The sequence below is a fragment of the Trachemys scripta genome, chromosome 11 (genome assembly GCF_013100865.1).
Source record: "Trachemys scripta elegans isolate TJP31775 chromosome 11, CAS_Tse_1.0, whole genome shotgun sequence".
Lineage (NCBI taxonomy): Eukaryota > Metazoa > Chordata > Testudines > Emydidae > Trachemys > Trachemys scripta.
In genome coordinates this window covers 12,207,584-12,228,131 of record NC_048308.1, presented here as the reverse complement: position 1 = coordinate 12,228,131, position 20,548 = coordinate 12,207,584, and the positions used below count along the sequence as shown (strand labels likewise).

The window sequence follows — 20,548 nt, the reverse complement described above, 5'->3', positions numbered from 1 at the left end:
CCTCCCGCGCGGGGGGATTGGTGTGGGCCGAGCTCGGTTTCGTCCTGCCTTCCCGCCCCGATGGAACCGTGATTGGTCGCTGGACGCCGCGTCCCCGCCCCTATCCCGCCGGGCTCTGTGATTGGGCGGCGGGCGCTCTGGGGCGGGCTGAAGTAGGGGTGCTGTGGGCGAAGGCGGAAACGCTGCTGCACGTTGGCAGGAGGGTCCGAGCCAGTCAATCAGCCACACAACGAACGACTCGCTGCTGCCGGCCGCTGCCATGTCTCAGGTACGGGGCGCCCGCGCTGGGGGGGCTAAGGCGGGGGGAGCTGTCCGCGCCCCCCCCCGTTCCCTTAGCAAGTGCGGTGGGGGGGGTCGCTTCTCTGGTGTGGTCTCGCCCCTGGTAGCTGGGAGCCCCTCCATTTTCCTTCCCCTCCCCCCGGCTCAGGGGGCGGCTCTGCCTCGGCGCTAGCGACGCCCCCTCCCCTTTCCGCCCTTCTCCCGGGGCTCCCGCCCTCCGCCCGCCTCCCCGTTCCCAGTGCGAGGGGCCTGGGGCGCGATAGCGAGCCGAGCCCGAACCCAGGCGGCTTCTCCCGCCGCCCCCTGCTCCTCGGAGGCCCCGCTGGGGCTGGAGCGCGCCAAGTGGGAGCTGCCGCTTCCCCCCAGCCGCTGCAGCGCTAAGCCCTGGGTCCGCAGGCGGCCGTGCGGTTGGGCAGGACCCTACTCCGACCAGCGTCCACTCTGAAACTGGGTGGAGCGCCCCCCTGGGGGGCTCGTGGGGAGGGGACGCATGCCCAGCGCGGAGGTTATAGACGGTGTAGGGCACGTCTGCTGCATCCTTCTTGTTCTCCACCTCCCACTAACCCGAGGCCTGTGTAGTGCTGCTATTGCAAGTAGTTATGGGGGGTGGTATTAGCCTTATAGGGGGAAAGGCGTTTGTATGGGTGCAGAGGGTCGCATAAGGGCGTCCTGGGTGGTAGTGGAGACTGAGCGAGCCCAATGTCCATAGGTCTAGTAAGGGCATGGTGTGAAGATGCCATGGTGAAGAGCAAATGGCCTGATTATCAAGATTCACACCAGTGTAACTGGAAGAAGCACTGCTGAAGCCAATGGCGTTATGCTGGTGTCAAGGGAAAGAAGACTCTGTCCCAGAGGCTGCAGTCTTTCTCTTAACACATCCAAGAGCTCTGATGGCTTGGTAACTACTCGGACACAAGTTGTGGAGTTAGTAGCTTGCTAAAGAGTATGAGGACATGCTAACTACTTTAAGTTTGTGTGCAGGTGCAGCTTTATAAAATAAGGGATAGCATTTCCCTTACACAAAAGTGGCCCATAAAACACTTGTATAAACATCTGCTGTGTAACATGTCAAGACAATAAACTGATGGGGTTGGAGAGACTATGCAGAGAAGGGGCCATTCACTTGATGGATAGGGTGGGAAATGGCCAGTAATTACCACCAAAAATGGTAGGTGCCAGCTGTCTGACTATGTAATCTCAGAATCACCAAGTGAACTTTCTTAATTGGAGGAGTTAAGGGGTGGGGAAGCTTAACATTTTAGGGCTGTGTTCAAGGCCTCCTTTCTGCCAAATCCTCACTGCAGATTTCTCAACTTCTTTTCCCATGCAATATTTGTAGCAAATATCTCTGATCCTGCTGCTGCTTTCACAATAGTAGACTTTCACTCCTAATCCTACAGGGCACAAACTGGTTAGTAACCTAGTTCAATTGACTTTTAATGTAAGTGTTACAATTATTAGCATTTCTAGCTACACAGAATGCAATGTTTATAATCTCTTGTCTCACCTTCGTGTAAACTCCAGTCATGAGACTTGGTTTCAACTTTAATTTTTGTGTTCTTCCTGCTATTTTGTCCTCTTCAAGCAGACCTTAGATTTGTCCGTTCAAGATTTAAACTAATATCTACTGGCAAGAGTGAAAACCAACATAGAAAACTTTTGATCTTTTCATTTAGGCTGAGTTTGATAAAGCTGCTGAAGAAGTTAAGCAACTGAAGTCTCAACCGACAGATGAAGAAATGCTGTACATCTACAGTCACTTCAAACAAGCTACAGTTGGAGATATAAACACAGGTATGTATTGGAAAGGAGTTCTAGGCTTGAGGAATAAAAAATGCTCACTCTTTTTCCTCAATAAAGAGAGGTGCTCCATTATCACTAGCTGCTAATGGCTTTAGATGTACATCAGGCTTTCTGTAAATTACTTTTAAGTAGTGAAACTGAGTGGTGTGTAATGCAACATGACCCTGACCTCTAGCTCCCAAGTCACTGACCATAAACAACTATGCTCCTGCTTTTTTGAGGCAAAATCTCTATGGTGTGGGCAAAGAGTGGGTTTTTGAAAGTTTAGGAGTGCTGCTGCTTTGGCATAACCTTTACATAGAAATGTACAAAATTACATGACCCCACCCTCTACTATTCAGCTGAGAGCTGCTTGAACAACATAAAAATGACAGGTTTCAGAGTGGTAGCCATGTTAGTCTGTATCAGCAAAAACAACAAGGAGTCCTTGTGGCACCTTAGAGACTAACAAATTTATTTGAGCATAAGCTTTTGTGGGCTTTTGTTAGTCTCTAAGGTGCCACAAGAACTCTTCGTTGTTTTTGCTGATAAAAATAATGGTGTTTTCTTACCCTGCATTTCATTCTCTTTATCATGTACTTTTTCCACTTGGCATTCTTAACTACTCCTGACCACAGGTCCTCCCATTTTTATATGCTGGAGCAGTACCGTTTCAACCCTCTATGTAGATGTATTTGGCCAGTAAGTTGTATTGCACTCGATTAAGCAATGCCTCATTCAAATAAATAGGGTATTGATAGCTATGTAAATGCCTTCCTAAGCAAATAACTGATTGTCCTTATTCTCAAAACTTAAAGTAGCTGCCCCTAGTAGACTGATGTAGGGAAAAGCAACATAGTCTGGCACTAGCAGTAGGGTAGCTAATAGGTGAAAAGCAAGTAACTTATTTCTGATCCTTTAAGGCCAAGTACAAGTTGTAATTAAAGGTTTTTCACTGGTTTGGTTTAGACTAGTGCAATTTAATGACACTTTTGACTTTTAAATCTGGCCTATACTTGCCTGTAGATGTAGAGGAGTATGCTAAGCATTAACTCAACTGATAACCAGTTTTGAACAAATACTAGTTAAACCACAGAAGTTGCACTGGCTGAGGTTAAATCAGTGCAACTTGTGAATATAGAAAACCCTAAGAATCCTGCATCCTTTATACAGCTGCTGTGTGAAACTGCATTAATTTTCAGTTTTTGGGCAGCTGTGACTAAGAGGCTATCTAGACTAGGAGAATAGCACTGATGTAGATGCTGCATCTATGGAAATGGGGCTTGAACTGGTGTGGTTTACCAGGGTAAATTGCAACATACAGTGGACATCAGCATTTACATAACTGTACTGGTATGAAAATAGTGTAGATAAGGCCTAACTAAAGAAAACCAAAGGCAGCAGAAGCCATAAAAATTAAAGCAGGTGTGTACTGAAACGAGAAACTTCAGTCAGAGCTGGCTGTGGGATTGGACGAGAAACAAATCCTCCCACAGATGAGAGGTAAAGGGCTAAGCCTGTTCCACAGCTTTACTTACCTTGCGATGCAGACTTTCATCGTTTCCCAGTCTAATGATGCAAATGGTCTTAGTGGTCTTGCGTAACATCTGAAGTGAATTAAATCTAGAAATGGAAAAATACCAGCTGAAGCACTGGCCTACTGAACCAGTTAGTGGTGAGGGCTATCAGACATGGGTCTGTTTCCAAGCTGCCTGGAGTTGGCACACTGTAGCTTTAAGTGTGCACGCAATGTTTTTATAGACAAACTTGCACTGCACTGTAGGCCTGACTCTGCAAAGGAGCAGAGGGGAAAAGAGCCAAGCAGTTTTCTAAGCTTAGGCTTCTGGCACAGCTTGGAATGCAAAATTACTTTTTGTTCCAAGTCAAATTAGTGGTCTTGAAGTGTCCTGGCATGCCGTTACCACTTGCATGATTTTTAGTGTTGTTATTATGAAGCATCAGTTCATGTGGAGCAATAACCTAGTTTCCCATTTTGTTACGGGGTGGAACTACCAACTAATGCTATAAGTCACTCCCCTGCTGTAAGGCTGGCATGAGTTTAATGCTCCACCTCTACATCTAGCCACTGGTCTCATAGCACTTACCCATGACTGTATATTAAATTTACCCATATTACGTTTAATTGAGAACTCTGCCTCTTTTGAGAAGACCAAAAGCTGGAAGTTATTCTTGAGACTGGGAAGAGGTTCATATCACCTTTCTCTTGTCTATTATGCCATCTCTTTGCTACAATATCTTTCACATCTCTTAAGAAAGATACAGTTCAGCACCCCTGCTGATGTAGCAGAAAACTCTAGGGAATAGGGAAACTGACATCATAAGATGACTAAACTGACAGTGCTGTCAAGTTCACAAAATAAACTGAAGGCTGTAAATTTATAGTAAACGAGTTCTCACCAACAATAGATAATAAACCTAGCAGAGATGACCATGTGGAGTGCTGCTAACAATAGAAAGTTATAATGTGCTTTCTCCAGCATCTGAACAAAATAGCTCTTTCTTGAGTACACTCTAATTCAGGAAGTATGATGTCTGAAATGAGAGACCATGTTACACAGAACCATCACATCAAGTGCAATCTCCTGAAAGGACATGAGAGATTCCCAACAGTGTGGTTTGTATCCACTGACTGTCTCTTCTGTGGCTAATAATATTGTCTGTCCTAGAGCGCCCTGGTTTTCTTGACTTCAAAGGCAAAGCGAAGTGGGATGCCTGGAATTCATTAAAAGGTAAGTTTTTAATAAAGATGACATGAAAACAGCAGGGTTGGTCACAAATCCTAATACTTGCTACTTAATGAATGAGTAGAAGTCTTCTATGGGCATGGCTACACTTGTAGTTGTAGAGTGCTGGGAGTTAAACAGCCTTCGGAGACAGCAGCAGGGAAAATGCTGCCGAGTGTTTACACTCTTAGGCCTTGGCTACACTAGCAATTCACAGCGCTGCACTCGGGTGTGAAAAAACACCCCTCCCTTCCCCCCCCGAGTGCAGCGCTGTAAAGCGCCAGTGTAATCAGCACCTGCAGCGCTGCACGCTCTCTTGCAGTGCTGCACGCTATTCCCCTTGGAGAGGTGGAGCTCTCGCAGCGCTGCGAGAGAGCCCTGGCGGCGCTGTGAATCCGCGCATGTAGCCAAGGCCTTAGCTGGAAGTGCACTGGTGTGGCCACATTAGCAGCTCTTGCAATGCCACAAAGAGCCATGCATTGTGATAGCTATCCTGGCATGCAAGTGGCTGCAACATGCTTTTCAAATGCGGGGGGTGTGTGGACTGTGTATGTGGAGGGAGAGAGGTGGTGTACCAGCAGTGCTGTAGCTGTGGAGTCAGAGCGCTCTACGTGCCTTACCAATGTGGACGGGTAGTGAGCTAGTGTGCCTGGAGCTCCTTTATTGCACTGTAACTTGCAAGTGTAGCCAAGCCCTATGACTACATGTCCAAGACAATTAGGAGTTGCTGCTGGCAGGTTCAGGCTCACTTAAATACTCTGATGTAATTAATGGATAGTTAACTGTAGAACAACAGACTTAACACTTCTAATGTGGTACTTCTGTGTTGGCATTGAACTGTTCTAATCAATACCTAACTACAAAAGTGCCTGAGGTTATTTATACATATCTATTTTAGATCTTTATATAGCCATCACCATAGTATCTGATCACTTCAGTCTTTAACCTTACCCATCCTTCTGGGGTGGGGAAGTACTGTTAGCCCTCTCTGCATATGGAGAACTGAGGCACAGACTGACTTGCTCTGCAACAGACTTCTTGTGTAAGCTTGGGCAAGAAATTGATCTTAGCCTGGCACTTGGTAGACCAGCACACAAACAACTGGATCATTCTTCCCCTCATATACTGTTGACGCAGTTACTATGTTCCATTGCATTAACTAAATTGGTCTTCCAATCAAGAGGGATTATCCTTGAGCCCTGAGTTCACCTCATCACTTCACAGATGTGAAGTCCCCCAGACTAAGGTTGCAGTATACCTAAAATGCAAACGGCTCTGCTGAGCCACCCTCTCCTAACACAGCGAGGGGTACATGTATTGCTGCTATTTGCACTATATCCAAATGTTGCTTTGGAGAGTAAGCTTGTGTCTCAAGTCATTGCTCAGTTATTGCAGAAAGAATGACAGATGCCCCTAAAAACAAATCGGAGCAGGTCTAATATTAGATCCAACAGCCTGGAGTGTCCCTCATAACTTCCTTACAAGACTGCATGCCACCTAGTCGCACAACAAGGAATTGTAACTTGGCATTAAGATGTCGTGTAGACACAGTAAACGGGCTTGTAACTGAACAAAGCTGCATGCTTTATCAAAGAACCTTCCAGGGGAAACCTGAAAGGAATGTAGGCTCCTTCTCTAGAAGGCAACACCAGATCACATGTGATACCAAATGATAACCTACAAAAGTGTTGTAAACTGTCCAACCAAGGATATAAATTCCACTTCTACATATATTGAAATTTAGGGTTTTTTTTTTTTTTAAATATTTCCTATCCTGCAGCTGCTTTGTTCTCTGGTTACAATTTAACCCCACCCCTGCTTGGGAAAGCCCTGTCACCTGGAAGTAGTCCGGGGCCCTGTCAGGAATGAGGCCAACCTACACTTCCTGTGATGCAAGGAATTACAGCTGATGTTGCTTGGGGCCAACTTGGTGGGGAAGAGTAACAACTCCACTTCTAACCCCAGGGCCCTTTTGTAGGTGGAGGTGAGAGAGGCAGGTAATGACTGCTGCTGGGAAAGGGCAGGGTACAGGATGGGTGACACTCAGGGAGCAACTTGTGTTCTGCAGGGGTTACCCCCCATCATGGTTGTGCCTATAGTGCTAACCTTATGAATAAGATGGTCTCACCAGATCAGTGGTTTTCAACCTTTGTTTTTATTTGCAGACCCTTACATTTCAAATTGAGGTGTGGACCCCTTTGGAAATCTTAAACCTAATATGTGGACCCACACAGGTCTGCAGACCACAGGTTAAAAACCACTGCACTAGATCAGGCAGTAGTGTAATATATTTTAATTTTGTGACCATTTAGGTTGCTTCTACTAAATAGCCAAGTAGTTGAGCATAGGTTTAAAGATTCCAGCACAAAGGCTGGGCAAACAAATGAATCCCTAGGAGGAATTGCAGCTACAAGGTGAGTGGCCCACTTTCATTCACTGAAAGTGCTATAGCATGCAAATTAGCAAGCAATTCAGGGGAGACATTCTATGAATGGGTTACGGCCTCCACTAATCTCATGATTCTGTGGCATACTCAAAGTATTCTGACTACTTGGTAATATTTTACTGTTCCAGTTGAGTTCTTACTACTCTACTGCAGTACGAGGCTTACAGGGCTGGCTTACTCACCAGCCCTATAACTTCACAATTCACTTCAGTTAATACAAAGTAATTGGCATGAAGGAACTTCCAGGAAGCAGCCGTGTATCCTCTAGCTGCTTTAAACTGGTTTGCCCATGGTTTCTAGTGCAACATAGATCTTACTAGACAACTGAAGTGGGGAGAACTTGGTGGTTTAAGTGTAACAAGTGGCTATTACAAGTACTCTGTGAGGAATATGACTAGAACATTTGTCTTCATCTGATGCATGTCTTCTGATTTCAGGAATGGCCAAAGAAGAGGCAATGAAAGCTTACATAGCAAAAGTGGAAGAATTAAAGGGCAAATATGGCATATAAGAATTGCATCCACTCCCCACTTGTGGACCTGAAATGTGCCTTATTTCTTAATACACGGGATAACTGATTACTGGGGGTGACTAGAATGTGTAGTGTACTGTAGTTTGAGTTCTGCAATTCAGATTAAACTTCTAATTGTAAATTACACCTAATGAATTGGGTAGCTTTACCCTGTGAATCATTAAAGTACATTTGTTACTTATTTGTGGTGGCCACTTTAATACAGGGATTTGGCTACCATTTGCCCATCTCCACCTGATAACTGACAGTGATAGTTCTTTGCCCAAAGAATAGCTATGATGCAACACTTTAAAAGTTTCTTGTACTTCTTGTTTGTCATTACAAAACTGAAGCTGCTAGCTATCTGTTTCCAGAACTGTCCTGCCCACTAGAGGGCTCTAATAACCTTTCATAATGCAATAGTAACACTGGCTTCATCAAAATTAAACAGTAATTGTGGCCACAATTACTATCTCTGGTGTAGAGGAGACACTTGATGGGTAATTTGCAATTACTATAGGCTAGAATACGTGGAAGTGTGCTACAATAGTCCATGATAAACTAGCTAACCTTAAGACTACAGATTTTAAAAAATTATTAAAGCTAATGTTAAAAAACATTCTCCATATTCCTACTAATATGGATTTCTACACTGACTCTGCTATGGCTAGTGCCCTTTACCCAAGCATGCTTGATTTAAGCCATTAGAAAGCCTTCCATCCCTCACAGTATAATCATCTACATAGCATGCTTTGTGAGGATCTCAAAGAAATGACCCAAGTGGGGAAATTCTCATGTGTTGGAAGAGGGAGGGCAGGGGAGATTTCTGGTAATTTGCCTACCATTCTGCAGTCAATAACTGATCTCTGTACCCAGTGCCAATCACTAAATCATATTGTTGGTTAAATGCCATTCCCTCCCATCTCCCTTTCCTTTAATGTTAAATAAAGACTAACAGCCTTTCCCTCGGTCTGGATTTAGTTTGTTGCTGTCATTACCAGCATTGTAGTACCAGTTGACACCATCTCAAACACCTCCCCAGCAATAAAAATCTTACCTGGGAAAATCCTAGGCCTAGCTTTCAAAGGAACACTTTCAGGAGCATTTCAGTATCTTGTTTCAGTGGTTGTTTTGTAGCAACTTTGGCTTCAAAAGATGAAGCCACAGCATGGATTAAAGACTGTCAGCTCAGCATGACCATGAATGAGGATTGCTGAGGAGTCAGATAACTAAGTAGGTTTTTTGTTTTGTTTTGTCTTCTCTCCCCTCCCCCCCCTAAAAAGGTGAAAAGTAACCCACACCCTCTTGCAGGATAGATAAAAGTAACACTATAGAGTCTGTCATACTAGCTGCTTGGACATAGAGGAATAGTACATGCTGCAGGTACAATATCATGGGTAAATAGGATGGGGGCCCTTTGCCAGTTGTCCTCAGGTAAGCCTAGGGGTAGTGCACTCATGATTTTCTAAATTCATGGAAGTGCAAGGATTAGTGGATGCCAAGTAGCTGACTGTCTATATTTTGTTCATGTTAGTTGTATCTTTCTTAAACTTCAGAAAATCATTTTGCTCTCAAATCACAGCTACCTCTGTTCCAGCTCCAATGCCAGCAGAAGGCTAAAATGGCTCGACCTCAGTTCCTTCCATGGATTTGAATGACCCTGGCCCACTGCTGTTTTAACTTAAAAGGTTCTGTTGTAAACTTGGTGCTGTAGTTCAGCTTTTCAAGTGGAGCAGGGGTGGGAGTGGGGAAACTACCTTCTTTAAGATAGAACATTTATGGGGTTTTTTCCCCTCTCCTTTGTTTCCTCCTGTTTCATGTCTCTCACTCCCTGCCTCTTCTGATTTTTCTCCCCTTTGTTGGAAGCTTAGTGTGTTTTATCATTTCCCTAGTAAAACACACAGGGTAGGAGTGGCAGCTCAGGTTAACCCATGAGATAACTTTGATTCCCTGCCAGCCCTAAATGCTTTAGGTGGCTCCAAAACTCAACAGCTGTAGTTGTGAAACCAGTGATCCTTAGCTATTTCCATTAGCTATTGGAGCAGAATCGAACTACTACTAGCAAATACTTCCACACCTGCTTTTATCTGCTGAAAGGGTTCATATTACTCCCTAACAGTTTGCTAATGTCTTTTGTTGGACATAATTGCCACTTGCATGGCATTTTCAGCTGCCAGAATCTCTACAACTTATGGATAAGGTACATGACTGGGCCTTGGGAGACTGAGCAAATCACTTAATTTTCCTCTTCCTCAATTCCTTGTTTAAAATGGGATTGTAAGTCTTCTGTTCTCCCCCTTTTGTCTACTTAGATTGTAACTTTTTGTCAGGAACTCTCATGTCATATGAGGCATTGCAGGGTGGGGCCTTTAAGCACTATTGGCTATTTATTATAAAGTAGTTTGCCAGTATCTGGGACTGACACAACTTTCTGGTAGTAAGCAGCATTGGCAAGGCTCCTGCAGTGATGATATTGTTTCCTGAATCTCTTTCACTGTCTTTGTTCTCCATCTATGTTGTTTAGCTTGGTCTTCTATATCCCGACAGTTTGTGGGCCATATTTCCATCATGAGAAGATTCCTGTGCATCAATATCTCTGATCAAAAACATCTGAAGGTATCAGCAGTTGTGTCCATCTGCATCTTGATTTCCTGAAATATTTTCATGCATGACTGACCATTTTTTTTTTTCTCAATGCAATGAGTAATGTTGCTTTTCTGGCAACTGCTTTGGCTTGTGCGATCTCTGCTGCATCCAGAGTCGGCACAAGTTTTCTAGCAGTTGTTACAAGTATCTGTCTTAAATTCATCTAAAAAGCTCTCTGCCCATTAGCTGGTGTGTAGTGCTAGTTGAAGCGTAGTTTCCAAGCCATGAGAAATTCTGGTATTTTGACATTTGTTTTTGTTCTGAACTGGAATGAAAACAAATTCATTTTCCTGCAAAATGAAATGTTTGGGGGTGGGGGAGAAATGTAATGCATAATATAAAATTTCAGAATGAAACATCAAACCATTCTATTCCTTATCAAAATGCTTCATTTCACTGTTTTAAACAAAATTTCATCAAAATTAAAATATCCCTATGAAAAGTTTCAATTTTGACAAAATGGCATTTTCCAGTGGTATAATGTTCCACTGGAGATTTTTTACCAGCTCTGCTGGTGTGTGCCATTTTAGCAGCTGCGGAACAGCAGGACTCCTTGGAGGATGAGTACCAGAAGGCCAGTGAAGAGAGCTGAATCCCAGAGATCCTGGCTTTCTGAGGAGGACTGTGACACCAGCCAACTAGAAGGCAGGCCCAATTCCTGTCCTCCAGTAACTGAGCCTGATTCCTAGGTAGCAGCCCAGGCTAGGACTGATGAGGCAGATCCTATTGAGGAAACTTCAGCATGTATCTATCTTTACAATTTATTATTATTGTGCCATAGGGCTGTGCTACCTCTGTGCCATTATAAAATACATAAGATATCTCCATTAATTTATCTCCTAGAACTGGAAGGGACCTTGAAAGGTAATCAAGTCAGCCCCCTGCCTTCGCTAGCAGGACCAAGTACTGATTTTTTGTCCTAGGTGGCCCCTTCAAGGATTGAACTCACAACCCTGGGATTAGCATTTCTGCCCTTCCTCCCCAGTACATTTTTCCAAAACGTTGGCTGCTCCAGCTGGGGAATTGGCCTCTGTCTCATACTAAAGCCCTAACTATTGACCACAGAGCGCACATGCCCATCTACCTATTTTCCTTTCTCCTTCCCTCATCTGTCCTGCCTGTAAATGCACCCCACTCCCAACCCCATTTGCCTGCTCAAACTGGTGACTGGCAGCATGGTGCAGCCGCAGTCTCTACCCCTCCTACAGCAAATACGAATAATGGAAACAACCATTTGGGTGAAATTCAAGCTTGGATGGAGGCAGCAGTTACAGGAAAAGAAGTTTGGTGCTCTGTTTCCAAGAGGTAGATAGCGATATTGTATACCTGGAAAGCTACACTGACTACAGCTCCCTGCTGAGGTATAACTGCCCTGGAACGCATACACTTACAGGAAAAGAACTTAACCTTAGGGATAGCAAAACTCTTAATGGCTTTTCACAAGCTTACACAGGGAGAGACTAGTACAGGGTGGGCAAACTACAGGCCAGCCCATCAGGGCTTTGGAGGCAGCCCGCAGGATTGCCACCCTCGTGGCGCCATGGGCCCCACACTGCTCAAGGAAGCAGCCGGCACCACTTCCCTGAGGGAGGGGATCAGAGGGCTCTGCGCTGCCCTCGCCTTCAGGCACTGCCCCTCGCAGCTCCCATTGGCTGGGAACGGAACCGCGGCCAATGGGAGTTTCAGGGGAAGTACCTGCAGGCGAGGGCAGCGTGCAGAGTTGTCTGCCCTCCTCTCCCCCAGGGGCCTCAGGGATATGGTGCCATCCGCTTCTGGGAGTGGCGTAGGGCCAGGGCAACCTGTCCTGGCCATGGTGCATACTGCCATCACCCCAGAGCCACTCCAGGTAAGCGGTGCTGGGCCAGAGCCTGCACCCCTGCCACACCCCAAACCCCTCCTGCACCCTGAACCCCTCCTGTGCCCCAACCCCCTGCCCTGAGCCCCTTCCTGCACCCTGCACTCCCTCCCACACCTGTGCCCCAGCCCTATATTTATGCCCTGCATGGAATTTCCCCACCCCAATGTGCCCCTTGGGCCAAAAAGTTTGCCCACCCCTGGATTAGGGACTGTGAATGCTTCAGATAGTCATTGCAGAACCCTATCTATTTTTCCTCTGCACTTTTACCATGTCTGCAGGGGAGATAAAGCAAAATCTAAGAGAGAGAACTTCCTCCATTTTTGTTCTATGATTATGAGGAATAATTCATTCCCTCCATCCCCCATTGTATAGCTTACAACTCTCTTCCACTCCTGTTGCATGGCTGTGTGGGGACTATCTTGGTGAATAACTTCACAGCCTATCTTGCTAGTCTGCCCTTAGCCTATTTCAATAAGGCCATTCTCTGCCTCCCAGTCACCCACCTCCATGTAATATCATTCAGAGTCAGGACAGCTTAAAGGGGATTATCATCTAGCTTGCTCCCAGATGCCTCCCACACCCCCTGCTAATGTTTCTGACACCATGTAGGTGCCTCCAATGTATACTAAAACTACAAAGCCAGACCAGGAACATAATTCCCAGCCCCCTACCACCATGCTCTGCACAGCCTCTAAGGCACAACGGAAAACTCATGACGAAATAATATATGGAGATATACTTCTCTCATAGAACTGGAAGAGACCCTGAAAGGTCATCAAGTCCAGCCCCCTGCCTTCACTAGCAGGACCAAGTACTGATTTTTGCCCCAGATCCCTAAGTGACCCCCTCAAAGACTGAACTCACAACCCTGGGTTTAGCAGGCCAATGCTCAAACCACTGAGCTATCCCTCCCCCCAATGTTGGCTGATGTTACTGCAGAGTCCCAAAAAGAACCGCATATAGGGAGGTGGTGGCAGTGCATGAGGACAAGGACTGAGAGAGAAATGGGTAGCTCTCCAGAAAGATTTTGGGAATGGCCAGGGACAGCGTTGGCATGGCAAAAAGTAGTATAAAAAAAGACAGGGAGATGCGGAGGCGATACAAAGCCAAAATACTCTGCTGCTGCACGTGTTGCTGTTATTATAACAGGCAATGCAGTGCTATAAACCATCACTCGCCATGTTATGCAGACCCTGGACAATACGGGCTACTGGAGACAACAGCACTTCCTCCCTGCTGTGCCCTCACAGCAGTGCTCCCAGAGGCCAGCTTTTTACAGACCCAAGCTCAGGGCAATGAGAACAGTTGCATCTAGGAGCTGAGCTCTTGTGAACCTTCTTGCACCCTGGTAACTTCAAGACTTGCAACACAACACCAGAAGGCACATGAACAAGAAGAGGCAGAGGCATTGTGACTTTAAGCCCTCCCCACCCTTCCACCCAGGTTGTGTCCCGCCCTGCTCCACTTTCATGTCTTGTGTGACATTCTATTCCTTGGGTGAGCGCCCTGTAACCCCCATATTCCTCATTTACATATCATTGTGATATTGCATATAAAGCATGCCATGTGAGGTCTCATGGGAAAGGTTATGATCTGCTGAAAGCCATTGTTCCATCTAAATGTGTATATCATTAGTGTAGATGAAGTTATGAGATTGTGTTCTATGGTTGTCACTAAAATATGCTGGGAGTTGGGGAGATGCCCAGATATTAGACCCTCCTGGTCAAGGGAGCTAACCAACATGCAGGCGGGTGTCAAACAATGATCAACAGCCATTGTCCAGCAAGGGAGTTACAATTCAAGCACTCACTGAGTCCCCACGCCAGGGGAATTGCTCCACCTTATCTGGGGACTCAGCAATGCCCACCAGACCTGCCTGGACTTATGTTCTCCAAGCACATGGACTAAGGGTATAAACAGAACACAGTGGCCTCATGCTTGGCCTTTCTCCTGACCCCACCTATGCTGCAGGCAACAAGGACACTCAGAAGACCCCAACAGAAGAGACTAAAAAGCAGTGCAAGATGGTATATTCCTGAGGTACAAGGCTGGGAGCTGGGGGGATCTGGCTGGTGCCTTACTCTGTGTGATTCATGAGTACTCTGGGAGCATTCATGCAGTCCAGCTGGGTGTGGCGCTCCACATGTGGTTGTACTGAGTGATGATCGAGCCCAGAGGGGTTTGCAAAGCATTGTGAGAGACAGTCCAAGCTGGAGAGAATAAAGGGGCACAGAGGTTCCACAGTCCCAGACTGCACCCCAGGGATCCCGTCACATCTTGATTCACTGTTTTAAACATTTCTTCGTAGTTGTTTTGTTTTGTTTCATAATAAAAAAAAAACTGTTTTGTTTATGGTTTCAGTTAAAGATTATTTGTGTTACATCATAGACTTTAATAATAAAAACCTTGAAAACATTATTCATAAGGTGTCAACAATGCATTTTACACAGAAAATCATTGTTTTAAATAAAAACATAAGAATGGCCATACTGGGTCAGACCAATGGTCCATCTAACCCTGTATCCTGTCTTCCAACAGTGGCCAGTGCCAGATGCTTCAGAGAGAATGAACAGAACAGGGCAGTTATCAAGTGGTCCATCCCCTGTCCAGTCCTAGCTTCTGGCAGTCGGGGGTTTAGGGAAATCCAAACCATGGGCTTGCATCTCTGACCATCTTGGCTAATAGCCATTGATGGACCTATCCTCCATGAACTCATCTAGTTCTTTTTTGAACCCTGTTATACTTCAGGCCTTCACAACATCCCAGCAAGGAGTTCCACAGGTTGACTGTGTGTGGCATGAAGAAGTGTTTCCTTCTGTTTTTTTTTTTTTTTTTTTTGAAACCTGCAGCCTATACCCTATTCACTTTCTCCACACCACTCATGATTTTATAGACCACTATCATAGTCATCTAAACTGAACAGCTCCAGTCATTTTAAGCTTTCATCGCATGGAAGCTATTCCATACCCATAATGCAGCTCTTCCATACCCTCCATGCATAAGATTTTACAAAAGTATCTAGTCAAAGACAGAAGGTGAAATAAGGATTGCCACAATGTTACACCTCCACTACCCATAAACAACATTGAATTGCTCACAATACATCCCACCGCCTGCTCCACAGGATAACAGTTGGATGTGCAGCTGCACAGTTTCAGGCCTGAGACTCAAAATAAGAGCAACAGGCATTGCAGACACCATTGCCCTGCCTGTTACCATTTTCTATGGAATGCCTTGCACGCTGCTCAGATCACTGAGGAAGTCTTGACCTCGGCCTCCCGCTCATCATTAAGGCTTTACCCCTCACTCTCACAAATATTGTGCAAAATAAAACATGCTGCTATAATCTTTGGCAGGCTTTTTTCTGTGGCTTCCAACCTATTCCACAAACAGTGCCACTTTCCTTTCAAATGGCCAAATGCACATTCCACTACTATTCGGCAGCTACTGCGGTGGTAGTTCAAACAGTTCCTTCCTTCTGTCCAAGGAGCTTGTGAATGGCTTCATTAACCAGGGAAACCAAGGATAAGCCAGGTCTCCCAGGATAGCTGGAGCAGTGTGCATGCCATTGATGTCCATAGTGATCCTGGGGACAAACAGTCCTCTCTCTCTTCAGGTAAAGTGGGTGGAGTTTCAATAGAGCCAAGCATCCTGAACCCTTCCCGACCTCCCTGCACTTATGTCCATAAACCGGCCACGGTGGTCAACAAGCCTTTGGGGCACCCTAGAAAAATACCCTTTCTGTTTATAAATTCTGATCCCTGTTGGGAGTGGGCAAATAATAGGCACATTGGTCCCATCAGTTGCCCCAATATAGTTTGGGAAGCCCTTGCATGTGAAGCCACCAATAAACTGAGCATTACCAAGCTTCCTGGTGCAACAGTACCTTTTCCATGATAATGGCCCCAGCAATCAATCTCCCCATGCTGAATGGGTTGGCATTCAGGGATATATGTATGGTTTTTAAAGCTTCCAGATGGTGACCTGCTTGTCCATGGGCATGGGGCACTGCAAGCCAGCACACCATCACTGTAGTTCAGCACATATCTCCCAAAAAGTCACTTTCCTCACCCAGAAAATCTCTTGCCCCTGCAGGTTATCTCAGGTCTGCAGAATGATTCTTTCCAACCAGTCCACACTGGTTTCCCAAGCCCAGAAACAAGCACTGAATGGTGTGAAGTTGCTCCACAAATCTGTTCTGTACTATCAGTTGATGAGAGTCCTCGTCTTCTTCCATGTCCTTCTCTCGCTTCTTCCTGCTGCTGCTGCTGCTGCCACATCATCTGTTCAGTGCTGTGACAGGCAAAGTCTAAAGCCAAATTCATCTGGCTTTGAGTGCTGAAATACAGCCCAAGCTACCTCTATGAATACACAGTTGCAAGGATACCAGCACAGAGCATTGTTGGGTCCATGCTGGCCACAGCAATTAAAAAATGGACTAGTCCACTAGGAAGGAAGTACGAGGTGGAGGCAGAGGACACACGGGATTTTTTAAAAATTTGATATCTCCTGGCTTCCATTATGCATCCCACAATGAACAGCGAGAAAAATCCTAGAATGCAAACTGCTGAGCAATTAGTAAAGGACCAAGGGATACCCTCCGAGAATGTTGTACCCTGAGTATGCAGCAAGCGTGTGTGTACACAGTGATGTGCATTGAAAACCATGCCATGTGCACACTATGAGTGCAGCTTATGTTGTGTGTAACTGACACACATCAAAAAGCTAGGGATTAAGCCCTCTGTGTAGGAAAGCCCTGAATGGATGTAATTTACACTTTCTTCCTGACCCCAGCACTTCATCAACTAAATTACATCAGAATAGACTCCAATTTGAATCAGCCCTTCCAGGTTCAGCTGTGCATCTAAGAAGCAGAGCACATGGAGATGAAATTTAGGAGTTCCTACATAGGTAAGGACCATGCAGTAAGAGAGTGTAGAAAAGGTGTTAAGGAAGAAATGTCTTTACGCAGAAATGAATACATAAATATTTGTGCCTGGAGTGGACAAACAAAGGCAGCGAAAGAAGTGTCAGCTATGAATCTATTAAAATTACTTAGGCACTGAGAAATCATTACCAGGTACAAACACTAGATAGATAGCTGCTGTTGGTGCATGGACCTTCCTGGTTTACAAACCTCTTGCTTTTCAAAATTATGAGTATACTTATTAATATTTCTGCAGAGAACAGAGTTGAAAAAGAAGGCAACCAAGGTTCAGAAGTTAGACATTGTTAATCGGCATTCAGTAACTTCACGAGCTGTTTTTGTGTCTCTCTCTCTCTTCTTGTTGCTAGTAGGATGTTCCTACAAACCCTCCAGGGCCAGAATGTTCCTTCTTGCTTCATATTTGGTGTTTTGCTCTTCTCAAAAAGCTAAAGGAGCTGTTGACTCATTCACTGCAGTAATGCAAGCCATGTAAGATCCTAGCTATAGATAATACCCTTGACTAATGGAGGAACAGACATTTCTGATTACAGGGGGATACTAGAACAAGGGAGATTCCTCCAATAGTTTCTCAGGGAGTTGCTATTGTCTCTCCAGCGATACCAATTTCCAATCCAGCCTGTGATATTACATCTATGAAGGGCAGCGGCATCCTGATTACCGCAGAGTATGCAGGAGGGGAACCTATGCTCTCAAGCAGACCCAATGTGAAGGTGAGTCAGAGGGCAATTGGCAGTCATATGTCCTCAAGCCTAGGTTACTGAGTTTGCAGGGAGTGTAGGATGGAGTTTGGACTTTGGATACAGCAATAATAAATGTTAACTCGAGCCTGTGATAAGACAGCCCTTTACTTATCATTCTCATATTATTACTCCTTACCCAAAAGCATTATTCGCATGCTATCAAATGCAATAAGAGATTGTGCAAAAGTTGACCATTTCATTATTCAGTGAGTGTATTATTCTTGATTTGAAGTATTTGGAGATTTTATCACTGCCAGGGCCAGAGTATGTAAAACAGATTACATGTACTACATTTCACATTACCCTTTTCCTAAAGCTCTTTCTCACCAACTTTGCAGATGCGCCTTATTTTGAATGGCTTGACTGGTCATTCGCCTTACTGCAATGAAGGCATATTGGTGATGAAAACCTTCCTTCCTCTAGTTATTTTGGTGGTGATCTTTTGGTGCTAAAAATGTTACTGTGAATAGCACCCATATATGAAAGAAAAAAAGAAGTTTACTGTGATGGAATACACTCCGTATTCACACCCTACATACTACTGTAATAATCTTTGTACAAAGTATGCCTACTGGGGTATCATTTGAAAACTCATAATTGGCTGGACAGTATTGTCCTGATAAGATATGTTTGGCAACCTTGTATGTGAAGTTATAAGATTCCCTTGTATAATGTTATTAACCTGTGTTCCAAAGCCCATAGTCCTGCCCAAGCAGATGTCGCAAACAGGTCTGTTCTAAATAAAGGAATGTATGCTCGCCTTAATTTGAATTTAAGCAGTAAACAGAATCATCAAGCAGGAAGGGAAAACAAAGGAAGCTCAAACAGGTGGAAAAAAACAGCAGGGACTATCCTTCCACATAAACTCTTTGTCTCCTGGTTCTCACCTGGAAATGTTTTCCAAGAGGGGGACTGAAACTATAAAAAAAGAGGCACGAACACCCCAAAGCACCCCACCTTCCTCCCTGTCTGTCTCTGGCATCGCACCTTAGAAGACAAAGGAAAACAGCCATTGGACTCTGGGTGTAGGGCACGGGGCGGTGGCATTCCTGACCTAAAGAGTTTAGTCAGTAATCTGCTGGAGCATGAAAGCCTGCTGGAACAAGAGAGTTTTTTAAGTAGATACTAGAAAGTGTTTTATCTTTATTTTTCTTGTAACCATTTTTGATTATTATGCCTCATTACTTGTACTCACTTAAAATCTATTTCTTTCTTTAAAATCTCTATATAAAGGCTTGGAAAGATTAGATTTTTATCGGTAAAATGTTGATTAATATAAATGTCACCATTCACACACAAATCAACAAAAAATATTTCCACCAATAATAATTGAAATTTACAGATAGGCAACATAAGAAAAATGCTGCTTCAGAACTTAATAGAGTTTGATTTAAGGCTAAAATTTTGACATATGATGTTGACAGTTTGTGTTGTAACAATTATAAAGTCTTAACTTTTTGAATCTCAGTGTGTACTGTCATTAAACAATTATTGTCTGACCCCCGATAATTTCTCACACCTGTGAAAATGTAAATTGATTAAAATTGAAAAAATGCTTAAAAGTAAACATCAGTATTATCTGTCAAAATTATTTTTAAAAAATCAAATTCTGCCAAGCCTAGAGAGAGAGAGAGAGGGATACAGGTATGTATCTACACTGCTTAACCTAGAATTGCAAGGCTCTATCGTCCATTAACTAGTCTCTGAGCCACAAGAATGCAGGTTGGCCTGTCTAAGGCAGCACCTAGCAGAACAGGGTCCTGGTCCATAGCTGGAGCTCCTAGGTGCTACGATAATACAAACAAATAATAATTTTAAGATATCAGTGTCCCTTTAAAGGTACTAAGCAATCCCCATTATAACACAGAGAGTTTTCACATGCATAGCTTTCCAAAATAATAACCTCATGGCTGAGATCTTCCATGGCTAATCTTTGCCTAAAAGTGTTTTTGTTGTTTTACTTTGAAAAGGTTGAGTAAAATTATTGGCTGACTTTAGTTAGGATAGAATGAAAAGAAATACATTTTTCCATTGATTATAAAGTCCACAGTTATCCTAGATAGGATTTTAAAAAATGATTACAGAAGGAAATACACATATACACACACACACACACAGAGAGAGAGAGAGAGGTGTTTCAAGACAAATAATAGCAGCAGCAAAGGGAGTAATTATTATTAATTATTATAGTATCATCCAAATATTCATCTCTTCCTCCTCTCAACCACTTTAGTGAAGGGTGAATTTCAACACATAATTGGAACTAACTCAATTCTAAGTATAGGCAATTTCTACTTTCCCATATTTTTCTCTTTCAGAGCAACAAAGAAATTAAAGGTAAACAACTACATTAAAGCAACTATAAGATTGCAGTTAAATTGCAAAAGATCAAGAAATACAAAAGTTAATGTTTCAATAACAATGTAAACTTGGCTAGGTTGCATAGGTGTTGTATTATATTGGGCCTATTTTTCTGGAGGAATTTACTATACTACCATAAAATATACATGATTTACGTATGTCATGTTTACAATTAATTCTGGGGGTATGAATCTACTTGTATTTAGTTTGATGTTCGTTAATTCATTTTTACA

General features: G+C 44.0%; 1 protein-coding gene across 1 annotated transcript; it reads left to right on the top strand.

Moving 5' to 3' along the window:
* The first annotated feature begins 119 nt into the window (after nt 1-119).
* Nucleotides 120-8,726, top strand: DBI (diazepam binding inhibitor, acyl-CoA binding protein). The gene is made up of 4 exons (XM_034785058.1): nt 120-268; nt 1,956-2,073; nt 4,749-4,811; nt 7,689-8,726. The coding sequence occupies exons 1-4, from the start codon at nt 260-262 to the stop codon at nt 7,760-7,762; spliced, it is 264 nt and encodes an 87-aa protein (XP_034640949.1). The 5' UTR covers nt 120-259; the 3' UTR covers nt 7,763-8,726.
* Nucleotides 8,727-20,548: the final 11,822 nt, after the last annotated feature.

Excerpts from the sequence above, each read along its gene's own strand:
- DBI (XM_034785058.1), top strand. Across the intron at positions 2,074-4,748 it reads AGTTGGAGATATAAACACAG|AGCGCCCTGGTTTTCTTGAC; the intron begins GTATGTATTGGA and ends TGTCTGTCCTAG. Across the intron at positions 4,812-7,688 it reads TGCCTGGAATTCATTAAAAG|GAATGGCCAAAGAAGAGGCA; the intron begins GTAAGTTTTTAA and ends TTCTGATTTCAG.